Source organism: Oncorhynchus tshawytscha, linkage group LG02 (assembly GCF_018296145.1).
Source record: "Oncorhynchus tshawytscha isolate Ot180627B linkage group LG02, Otsh_v2.0, whole genome shotgun sequence".
Taxonomy (NCBI): domain Eukaryota; kingdom Metazoa; phylum Chordata; class Actinopteri; order Salmoniformes; family Salmonidae; genus Oncorhynchus; species Oncorhynchus tshawytscha.
Window position 1 is genome coordinate 7,132,844 of NC_056430.1, and position 12,261 is coordinate 7,145,104.

Consider the following 12,261-nt stretch of genomic DNA (forward strand, 5'->3'; position numbering starts at 1 on the left):
ACGAGCAATGGACATTAGACCGGTGGAATCTGTGCTTTGTTCTGATGAGTCAAAATGTGTAATTTTTTTATTCCAACCACCGTGTCTTTGTGAGACGCAGAGTAGGTGAATGGATGATTTGCGTGTGTGCTTCCCACCATGAAACATGGAGGAGGATGTGTAATGGTGTGGGGGTGCTTTGCTGGTGAAACTGTCTGTGATTTATATAGTATTCAAGGCACACTTAACCAGCACGTGTCACGCCCTGACCTTAGAGATCCTTTATTCTCTATTTTGGCTAGGTCGAGGTGTGACTAGGGTGGGCATTCTTGTTTCTTTATTTCTAGGTTGGCCTGGTATGGTTCCCAATCAGAGGCAGCTGTCTATCGTTGTCTCTGATTGGGGATCATATTTAGGCAGCCATTTCCCACCTGTTTGTTGTGGGATCTTGTTTTGTGTATAGTTGCTGGTTAGCACTTACATGGCTTCACGTTCGTTTCGTTCTTCTTTATTGTTTTTTGCCGGTTCACATTAAATAAAGATGATGAACCCAAACCACGCTGCACCTTGGTCCGATTCTTACAACAACGTTCATGACAGCATGGCTACCTCAGCATTCAACCTCAGCATTCTACCTCAGCATTCTACCTCAGCATTCTACAGCGATATGCCACCCTTCTGGTTTGTGCTTAGTGGGACTATCATTTGTTTTTCAACAGGACAATGACCCAAAACACACCTCCAGGCTGTGTAAGGGCTATTTGACCAAGAAGGAAAGTGATGGTGCTGCATCAGATGACCTGGCCTCCAAAATCAACCGACCTCAACCCAATTGAGATTGTTTGGCATGAGTTGGACCGCAGAGTGCTCAGCATATGTGGGAACTCCTTCAAGTCTGTTGGAAAAGCGTTCCTCGTGAAGCTGTTCGAGAGAATGCCAAGAGTGTATGAAGCTGTCATCAAGGCAAAGGCTTACTTTGAAGAATAACATCTAAAATATATTTTGATTTGTTTAACACTTTTTTAGTTACTAAATGACTCCATATGTGTTATTTCATAGTGTTGATAGTGTTAATGAGAAGGTGTGTCCAAAATTTTGCATTATGTGTTATTCACACCCGTAACCCGTAATAAAGATGACCTGACTGTATAAATTATGTTATTTTATAATATTACAATTTCTCAGAGAAAGAGATCTTGTCAAACAAGTAATTTTAAAAAAGTCTCAAAAAGTTTGAAGTGAAAATTGACACCCCTAAATATTCTTCTAGATAATAAAGTAGTCAAAAGTTGAGTATTTGGTCCCATATTCCTAGCACTACAAACTTGTTTGTGCAGTTAAATTTTGGTTGTGTCTCAAATACAAATAAATGGCACATAATCTCATTTTGGAGTTACTTTTATTTTAAATAAGAATAGAGTACAGTCGGAAGTTTACATACACCTTGACCAAATACATTTACACTCAGTTTTTCACAATTCCTGACATTTAATCCTAGTAAAAATCCCTGTATTACGTCAGTTAGGATCACCACTTTATTTTAAGAATGTGTAATGTCAGAATAATAGTAGAGCGAATGATTTCTTTCAGCTTTTATTTCTTTCATCACATTCCCAGTGGGTCAGAAGTTTACAAACACTCAATTAATATTTGGTAGCATTGCCTTTGAATTGCTTAACTTGTCAAACATTTCAGGTAGCCTTCCACAAGCTTCCCACAATAAGTGGGAAGTTTTGGCCCATTCATCCTGACAGAGCTAGTGTAACTGTGTCAGGTTTGTAGGCCTCCTTGCTCGCACACACTTTTGCAGTTCTGCCCACACATTTTCTATAGGATTGAGGTCAGGGCTTTGGCCACTCCAATACCTTGACTTTGTTGTCCTTAAGCCATTTTTCCACAACTTTGGAACAATGCTTGGGGTCATTGTCTGTTTGGAAGACCCATTTGCAATCAACTTTAACTTCCTGACTGATGCCTTGAGATGTTGCTTCAATATATCCATATAATTTTCCGTCCTCATAATGCCATCTATTTTGTGAAATGCACCAGTCCCTCCTGCAGCAAAGCACCCCCACAACGTGATGCTGCCACCCCGTGCTTCACGGTTGGGATCGTATTCTTCGGCTTGCAAGCATACCCCTTTTTCCTCCAAACATAACGATGGTCATTATGGCCAAACAGTTCTATTTTTGTTTCATCAGACCAGAGGACATTTCTCCAAAAAGTACGATCTTTGTCCCCATGTGCAGTTGCAAACCGTAGTCTGGCTTTTTTATGGAGGTTTTGGAGCAGTGACTTCTTCCTTGCTGAGCGGCCTTTCAAGTTATGTCGATATAGGACTCGTTTTACTGTGGATATAGATACTTTTGTACATGTTACCTCCAGCATCTTCACAAGGTCATTTGCTGGTGTTCTGGGATTGATTTGCACTTTTCGCACCAAAGTACGTTCATCTCTAGGAGACAGAACGTGTCTCCTTCCTGAGCGGTATGATGGCTGCGTGGTCCCATGGTGTTTATACTTGCGTACTATTGTTTGTACAGATGAACGTGGAACGTGGAAATTGCTCCCAAGGATGAACCAGACTTGTGGAGGTCTACACTTGTGGAGGTTGTGGCTGATTTCTTTTGATTTGCCCATGATGTCAAGCAAAGAGGCACTGAGTTTGAAGTTAGGCCTTGAAATACATCTACAGGTACACCTCCAATTGACTCAAATTATGTCAATTAGCCTATCAGAAGCTTCTAAAGCCATGACATAATTTTCTGTAATTTTCCAAGCTGTTTAAAGGCACAGTCAACTTAGTGTATGTAAACTTCTGACCCACTGGAATTGTGATACAGGGAATTATACGTGAAATAATTTGTCTGTAAGCAATTGTTGGAAAATTACTAGTGTCATGCACAAAGTAGGTGTGCTAACCGACTTGCCAAAACTATAGTTTGTTAACAAGAAATGTGTGGAGTGGTTGAAAAACGCATTTTAATGACTCCAACCTAGGTGTATGTAAACTTCCGACTTCAACTGTATGTTTCTAAACACTTCTACCTTAAGTGGATGCTACCATAACTATGGATAATTGTGAATGAATCGAGAATTATAATGAGTGAGAAACATACAGAGGGTCAAAGATCATACGCCCAAGACATGCTTACCTCTCACCGTTACCAATGACAGGGGACGTTTGCATGTATTAGAGGATGGTTCTTCGACCTTCTGTGACTTTGTCACTAATCATTATTCACAATTCATTCAGGATAATCTTTAATCACGGTAGCATCCACATTAATGTAGAATTGTCCCCCTTTCGGCATCCTTAGAGCATGTTTTCCAACATATTCAAACTCTCCCTATCCCAGTCTGTTGTCCCGACGTGCTTCAAGATGTCCACCATGGTTCCTGTACCCAAGAAAGCAAAGGTGACTGAACTAAATGACTATCGCCCCGTAGCACTCACTTCTGTCATCATGAACTGCTTTGAGAGACTAGTTAAGGATTAGCCGACACCCTAGACCCACTACAGTTTGCATACCGCCCCAATGACGGAATCTCCCATTGCACTGCACACTGTCCCACCTGGACACTATGTGTGACTGCTGTTCATCAACTACAGCTCAGACTTCAACTAGGGATATATATATATAGCTAGGGTTTTTTTGTGCCCCATTTATAGGCCTCCTTTATCACTGAAAGGCTTTTCCATGCGATATCGTTACATACAAGGATAGACATTTCAAATGATTCATTTAATAAAACAACACAACTTTTCAATGTAGTTTTTATAAAATGCACGGTGCGCCCCATAAAAAAGTCTGGCAGGCGACCGGTAGCCTTCACGTGTGTAGCTTGTTGTTTATGTTGGGCAATCGAAGTGAAACTGGACAATAGGCTCAATGTGTAGCAAGTGGAGTGAGGGTTCACCTTAGCAATGCAATAATGCAAGATGGAATGCATCCTCGACATCCACTGTGATTATTATTATTTGACCCTGCTGGTCACCTATGAACATTTGAACATCTTGGCCATGTTATAATCTCCACCTGGCACAGCCAGAAGAGGACTGGCCACCCTTCATAGCCTGGTTCCTCTCTAGGTTTCTTCCTAGGTTCTGGCCTTTCTAGGGAGTTTTTCCTAGCCACCGTGCTTCTACACCTGCATTGGTTGCTGTTTGGGGTTTTGCAGCACTTTGAGATATCAGCTGATGTAAGAAGGGCTTTATAAATACAATTTGATTTGACTTGATAAAATGATGGGAATTGAAAGTGAGCAAAATGAGAAGGAGTTATCTACAACGAGCAACCAACAGGTAGGCTGCTGTTTCAGCTGAAAGGGGTTGGTATGTGGCCTCAATTAGCCTAGCGAGCTATAGCTGGCTAGGTTAGGCAAAAACACCTCCCCCTCCGCTGATCCTCAACATGGGGGCCCCACAGGGGTGCATGCTCAGCCCCCTCCTCTGCTCCCTGTTCACCCATGACTGTGTGGCCACGCACCTCTCCAACTCAGTCATCAAGTTTGCTTGATGTGGTAGGCCTGATTACCAACAACGATGAGAGAGCCTACAGGGAGGAGGTGAGGGCCCTGGTGGAATTACTTCTATCCTCAACATCAACAAAAAAGAATGAGCTGATCGTGGACTACAGGAGACAGCAGATGGAGACTCGCCCGTCCACATCAACGGGGTCCCAGTGGAGAGGGTCAAAAGTCTGACTAGAACCCCCCTCTTCTCCAGCATCAACTTTTGGTGTAGCACCCAGGATGAATGGGACAAAGGATCCAGATTAGGGAGGAAGTAGAATTTTGTAGTTGAATTTCTGGTGACCGTCGATCAAATATCCCAAAGTGATTTTCCGCTGTAGGGAATAATTACTAGAAATAATTTAATGATACTATGAAGTTAGCTGGTAGCTAGAAACAGGGTAAACGTGTCTTTCAGTGGCTTCTTGTATAATGTGAGGTTAATTATAGCGAATGTCTTTCACCTACATTACTCCCTGTACTCTCTGTTTTCCCTGGTTTTGATAGATGGCTTAGTGAGTCATCCAATGGATAATCTTCTGATACGTGGAACTACTCTGGTATTTGAGAAGGAAAGCAGAACTCCCCGGTGGACAAAAGTGGTTGTCATGACGTCATTACGGCTGTCTTTAATGACACGTCGCCATCTTTGCTAGGTAGTTTTATCTATTTTCAGTTTTTTTTAAATTGTGGTTATTTTCAAGCTTATTTTAATTTTATTTTTTTTAGCAGGAAATGGCCTGTGCTGTGTGTCTTAGTCATCTTGAATGATTATGTGTAACAGTGGTTGTTTCTCCTGGGTCCTGTAGGCCTAGTGTGTATCCCAAATGGCATGCTATTCCCTATGTAGTGCACACCCATAAGGCTCTGATCAAAAGTAATGCAGTATATAGGGGATAGAATGCCGTTTGGGACAGCCCTATAACCAACCAGCCACCTACAGGTATGATTCATTCTTTTCTAACTGTTGGAAATTAATTAGGTCTGCCCTGGTCTCATTTTCTTTTTTGGCGTCAAGTTTTACACTCATTAACAATTCCTAACAAATAAATCATTCTACCGGTGCAGAATGTATTTTCTAAGAAGTAAAGGTGTGTAATGCAAGCTAACATCGGTACTGTAGCTAAATCATCAACCTATGACAGTTCAACTGAGCTCCACTGTCATTTACAGTAGAGTGCTTACATGATCCAAATAGCTTGTAGTATTTGAAGAGCTCACCCTCATTGATGACTGACTTAAAGGTTGTGTAAGCAGAGACGGGAGACTACCATGTGTGTGGCCTCCTGCAGGCTGTTATGCATTACTCTTGGCTAGGTGGGGACAGGGATGGAGCAGGGGGTAGGGACTGGATGGAGCAGGGGGTAGGGACTGGATGGAGCAGGGGGTAGGGACTGGATAGGGACAGGGATGGGGAAGGGGGTAGGGACTGGGGACTGGATGGGGACAGGGATGGAGCAGGGGGTAGGGACTGGATGGGGACAGGAATGGAGCAGGGGGTATGGAATGGGGACAGCGATGGAGCAGGGGGTAGGGCCTGGGGACTGGATGGGGACAGGGATGGAGCATGGGATATGGAATGGGGACAGGGATGGAGCAGGGTGTAGGGACTGGGGACTGAATGGGGACAGAGATGGAGCAGGGGGTGGGGACTGGGGACTGGGTGGGGACTGGGATGGAGCATGGGGTATGGACTGGGGACAGGGATGGAGCAGGGTGTAGGGACTAGGGACTGAATGGGGACAGAGATGGAGCAGGGGGTGGGGACTGGGGACTGGATGGGGACAAGGATGGAGCAGGGGTTAGGGACTGGGGACAGGGATGGAGCAGGTGGTAGGGACTGGGGACTGGATGGGGCAGGGGGTGGGGACTGGGGACTGGATGGGGACAGGGATGAAGCATGGGGTATGGAATGAGGACAGGGATGGAGCAGGGGGTGGGGACTGGGGACTGGATGGGGACAGGGATGGAGCAGGAGGTAGGGCCTGGGGACTGGATGGGGACAGGGATGGAGCAGGGTGTAGGGACTGGGGACTGAATGGGGACAGGGATGGAGCAGGGGTGGGGCCTGGGGACTGGATGGGGACAGGGATGGAGCATGGGGTATGGAATGAGGACAGGGATGGAGCAGGGGTGGGGACTGGGGACTGGATGGGGACAGGGATGGAGCAGGAGGTAGGGCCTGGGGACTGGATGGGGACAGGGATGGAGCATGGGGTATGGAATGGGGACAGTGATGGAGCAGGGGGTAGGGCCTGGGGACTGGATGGGGACAGGGATGGAGCATGGGGTATGGAATGGGGACAGGGATGGAGCAGGGTGTAGGGACTGGGGACTGAATGGGGACAGAGATGGAGCAGGGGGTGGGGACTGGGGACTGGGTGGGGACTGGGATGGAGCATGGGGTATGGACTGGGGACAGGGATGGAGCAGGGTGTAGGGACTGGGGACTGAATGGGGACAGAGATGGAGCAGGGGGTGGGGACTGGGGACTGGATGGGGACAAGGATGGAGCAGGGGTAGGGCCTGGGGACTGGATGGGGACAGGGATGGAGCATGGGGTAGGGACTGGATGGAGACAGGGATGGAGCATGGGGTAGGGACTGGATGGGGACAGGGATGGAGCATGGGGTATGGAATGGGGACAGGGATGGAGCAGGGGGTGGGGACTGGGGACTGGATGGGGAAAGGGATGGAGCAGGGTGTAGGGCCTGGGGACTGGATGGGGACAGGGATGGAGCATGGGGTATGAAATGGGGACAGGGATGGAGCAGGGTGTAGGGACTGGGGACTGAATGGGGTAAGAGATGGAGCAGGGGGTGGGGACTGGAGACTGGATGGGGACAGGGAGGGAGCAGGGGGTAGGGCCTGGGGACTGGGTGGGGACAGGGATGGAGCATGGGGACTGAATGGGGACAGAGATGGAGCAGGGGGTGGGGACTGGGGACTGGATGGGGACAGGGATGGAGCAGGAGGTAGGGCCTGGGGACTGGATGGGGACAGGGATGGAGCATGGGGTATGGAATGGGGACAGGGATGGAGCAGGGGGTAGGGCCTGGGGACTGGATGGGGACAGGTATGGAGCATGGGGTATGGAATGGGGACAGGGATGGAGCAGGGTGTAGGGACTGGGGACTGAATGGGGGCAGAGATGGAGCAGGGGGTGGGGACTGGGGACTGGGTGGGGACTGGGATGGAGCATGGGGTATGGACTGGGTACAGGGATGGAGCAGGGTGTAGGGACTGGGGACTGAATGGGGACAGAGATGGAGCAGGGGGTGGGGACTGGGGACTGGATGGGGACAAGGATGGAGCAGGGGGTAGGGCCTGGGGACTGGATGGGGACAGGGATGGAGCATGGGGTAGGGACTGGATGGAGACAGGGATGGAGCATGGGGTAGGGACTGGATGGGGACAGGGATGGAGCATGGGGTAGGGACCGGGGACAGGGATGGAGCAGGGGATAGGGACTGGGGACTGGATGGGAACAGGGATGGAGCAGGGGGTGGGGACTGGGGACTGGATGGGGACAGGGATGGAGCAGGGGGTAGGGACTGGGGACTGGATGGAGCAGGGGGTAGGGACTGGGGACTGGATGGGGACAGGGATGGAGCAGGGGGTAGGGACTGGAGACTGGGTGGGGACAGGGATGGAGCAGGGGGTAGGGACTGGGGACTTGATGGGGACAAGGATGGGGCAGGGTGAGTTCAGGACTGGATGGAGACAGAGATGGGGATGGGGACTGGATGGAGACAGAGATGGGGCATGGGATGGGGACAGGGATGGGGACTGGATGGGGACAGGGTGGGGCATGGGATGGGGACAGGGAATGGGGACTGGATGGGGACAGGGATGGGGCATGGGATGGGGACTGGATGGGGACAGGGATGGGACAGGGATGGGGACTGGATGGGGACAGGGACAGGGATTGGGCATGGGTGGGGGACAGGGATGGGGACTGGATGGGGACAGGGATGGGGCAGGGTGAGATCAGGACTGGATGGAAACAGAGATGGGGATGGGGACTGGATGGGGACAGGGATGGGGCAGGGTGAGATCAGGCCTGGATGGAGACAGAGATGGGGCAGGGAATGGGGACTGGATGGGGACAGGGAATGGGGACTGGATGTCAGGGGAAGAGCTATTGGCTATAAGGAGAGTGGGATGAGTGGGGGAGAGAGAAAAAGAGACAGGAAGATGAGTGGGTGAAGGGGGACTGAGGGAGGGAGAGAGAGATAGAGAGAGAGAGGAAAGAGAGGGAGATGAGTGGGTGAAGGGGGACTGAGACCTCTGTTCTCTCCTTTTGTTCTCTCATTTGGGATTTGTAAGGACTGTCTAGTTCTCTGGAAATATAGCTCTCAAGTTAATTATAGGCCAGCTTTGAGATAGACACAGTATTTACATGAATCTATAACTATAATGACTAAAGGTGAATAGTTGACAGACATTGGGTCTGTTCCTGTAACACACAGCGAATTGTTAATAATTACTGTTATAGAGGGTGGTTGGAAACATTAGCACTGAAGATCAAGACCAAGTGACCTGACTGAAGTGATGAGAGAGTTCAGGCTGCCATCCAGCCTGAGGCTAGATAACAGTTGAAGACACTGCTCAGTCTGGTCATATCTTTCTGTGGCAGAGGCAGTGGAGCATTTTTAGATTCGCTGCTTGAATCCAATCAGGGTGTGAGTGTGAAGGAGCTACTTCAGAATGTTGTGTGTGAGAGAGAGAGAGAGAGAGAGAGAGAGAGAGAGAGAGGCGTGTATGTCACTTGAAGACAGACATAAATCTGTGAAGAGAGAGAATAAGTCTGCTCCAGTCCATGGGAGGAGAAGATACTGGATGATGTGGTGCATCCACAGCAGCAGGACTACTGCCAGGTGAATGGTATGGTCAGAGAGAGAGAGAGACAGAGACAGAGAGAGAGAGAGAGAGAGAGAGAGGGAGAGAGATCTATAGAGAGAGACAGAGACAGAGAGGGAGAGATCTATAGAGAGAGACAGAGAGGGAGAGATCTATAGAGAGAGACAGAGAGAGAGAGAGAGAGACAGAGAGGGAGAGATCTATAGAGAGAGACAGAGAGAGACAGATATATAGAGAGAGAGACAGAGAGGGAGATATCTATAGAGAGAGACAGATATATATAGAGAGAGACAGAGAGAGAGAGGTGTGGGTGTCTGGAACTGCACAGCACAGCAATACTGTCTATCTGAACATCAAATGGACCTCTGCTGTATGGTACAGCAAACCCTGCTTCAATTCCTGGATAACGCTGGATGGTCTGAGTCTAGGAGCACAGTGACTGGGATCCTACTGAATCCTGCAGTGTGCTCTGTAGACAAACTCTGCTTTATACAACTGAAATAGTCTGAGAACACAGTGACTGGGACACAGCTGTACTGGCTACTGATTCCTTTGGATGCTCTGAGAACACAGTAGTCACTGTACTGTAGCCATGCTGTGTGGTCTAAGGAGAGATGTGAAGAACAGTTTTGGTAAGCCTGTTAGTCATTGTATTGTGTGTTATGTGGGTGTTATAGTGAGTTATAGTAGTCATTGTGTGTTATGCAGGTGTTATAGTGAGTTATAGTAGTCATTGTGTGTTATGTGGGTGTTACAGTGAGTTATAGTAGTCATTGTGTGTTATGTGGGTGTTATAGTGAGGTATAGTAGTCATTGTGTGTTATATGGGTGTTATAGTAGTCATTGTGTGTTATATGGGTGTTATGGTGAGTTATAGTAGTCATTGTGTGTTATATGGGTGTTATGGTGAGTTATAGTAGTCATTGTGTGTTATATGGGTGTTATAGTAGTCATTGTGTGTTATATGGGTGTTATAGTAGTCAGTGTGTGTTATATGGGTGTTACAGTAGTCATTGTGTGTTATATGGGTGTTATAGTGAGTTATAGTAGTCATTGTGTTTTATATGGGTGTTATAGTAGTCAGTGTGTGTTATGGTGAGTTATAGTAGTCATTGTGTGTTATATGGGTGTTATAGTGAGTTATAGTAGTCAGTGTGTGTTATGGTGAGTTATAGTAGTCATTGTGTGTTATATGGGTGTTATAGTAGTCATTGTGTGTTATATGGGTGTTATAGTAGTCAGTGTGTGTTATATGGGTGTTACAGTAGTCATTGTGTGTTATATGGGTGTTATGGTGAGTTACAGTAGTCATTGTGTGTTATATGGGTGTTACAGTAGTCATTGTGTGTTATGTGGGTGTTACAGTAGTCATTGTGTGTTATGTGGGTGTTATAGTGAGTTATAGTAGTCATTGTGTTTTATATGGGTGTTACAGTAGTCATTGTGTGTTATGTGGGTGTTATGGTGAGTTATAGTAGTCATTGTGTTTTATATGGGTGTTACAGTAGTCATTGTGTGTTATATGGGTGTTATAGTAGTCATTGTGTGTTATGTGGGTGTTATGGTGAGTTATAGTAGTCATTGTGTGTTATATGGGTGTTACAGTAGTCATTGTGTGTTATATGGGTGTTATAGTGAGTTATAGTAGTCATTGTGTTTTATATGGGTGTTACAGTAGTCATTGTGTGTTATATGGGTGTTATAGTGAGTTATAGTAGTCATTGTGTTTTATATGGGTGTTACAGTGAGTTATAGTAGTCATTGTGTGTTATGTGGGTGTTATAGTAGTCATTGTGTGTTATGTGGGTGTTATAGTAGTCATTGTCTGTTATATGGGTGTTATAGTAGTCATTGTGTGTTATGTGGGTGTTATAGTAGTCATTGTGTGTTATGTGGGTGTTACAGTAGTCATTGTGTGTTATGTGGGTGTTATAGTAGTCAGTGTGTGTTATGTGGGTGTTACAGTAGTCAGTGTGTGTTATGTGGGTGTTACAGTAGTCAGTGTGTGTTATGTGGGTGTTACAGTAGTCAGTGTGTGTTTTGTGGGTGTTATAGTGAGTTATAGTAGTCATTGTGTGTTATGTGGGTGTTATAGTAGTCAGTGTGTGTTATGTGGGTGTTATAGTAGTCAGTGTGTGTTATGTGGGTGTTACAGTAGTCAGTGTGTGTTATGTGGGTGTTATAGTGAGTTATAGTAGTCATTGTGTGTTATGTGGGTGTTATAGTAGTCAGTGTGTGTTATGTGGGTGTTACAGTAGTCAGTCAGTGTGTTATGTGGGTGTTATAGTAGTCAGTGTGTGTTATGTGGGTGTTACAGTAGTCAGTGTGTGTTATGTGGGTGTTACAGTAGTCAGTGGTTTTTGTCTGTATCTTCTCTGTGTGTTTCCATGGAGATTGTGTGGGAACTGTTTGTAAACAGCAGTGGAGTGATCTAGGATACATTCATGTCTCACTTACAACATTTTACGCACTGTCAGGGTTGTTTTTGGACTGTACTTGTGCTTTGGGTAAACATGGCGATTCCTGAACATGGTGATTCCTAAGAATTGTGATTCCTAAACATGGTGATTGCTAAACATGGTGATTCCTAGATATTGTGAGTGTTACAGTAGTCATTGTGTGTTATGTGGGTGTTATAGTGAGTTATAGTAGTCATTGTGTGTTATGTGGGTGTTACAGTAGTCATTGTGTGTTATGTGGGTGTTACAGTAGTCATTGTGTGTTATGTGGGTGTTATAGTAGTCAGTGTGTGTTATGTGGGTGTTACAGTAGTCATTGTGTGTTATGTGGGTGTTACAGTAGTCATTGTGTGTTATGTGGGTGTTATAGTAGTCAGTGTGTGTTATGTGGGTGTTATAGTAGTCATTGTGTGTTATGTGGGTGTTATAGTAGTCATTGTGTGTT

General features: G+C 46.5%; 1 protein-coding gene across 1 annotated transcript; it reads right to left on the bottom strand.

Moving 5' to 3' along the window:
* Nucleotides 1-5,807: 5,807 nt before the first annotated feature.
* On the bottom strand, nt 5,808-11,872 carry LOC112234819 (proline-rich extensin-like protein EPR1). Its single transcript, XM_042304907.1, has 3 exons — nt 11,854-11,872; nt 6,312-8,207; nt 5,808-6,226 (listed from the first exon to the last, which is right to left on the bottom strand). Exons 1-3 carry the CDS (start codon nt 11,870-11,872, stop codon nt 5,808-5,810), a joined length of 2,334 nt encoding a protein of 777 aa, XP_042160841.1.
* Between the last annotated feature and the right edge of the window lie 389 nt (nt 11,873-12,261).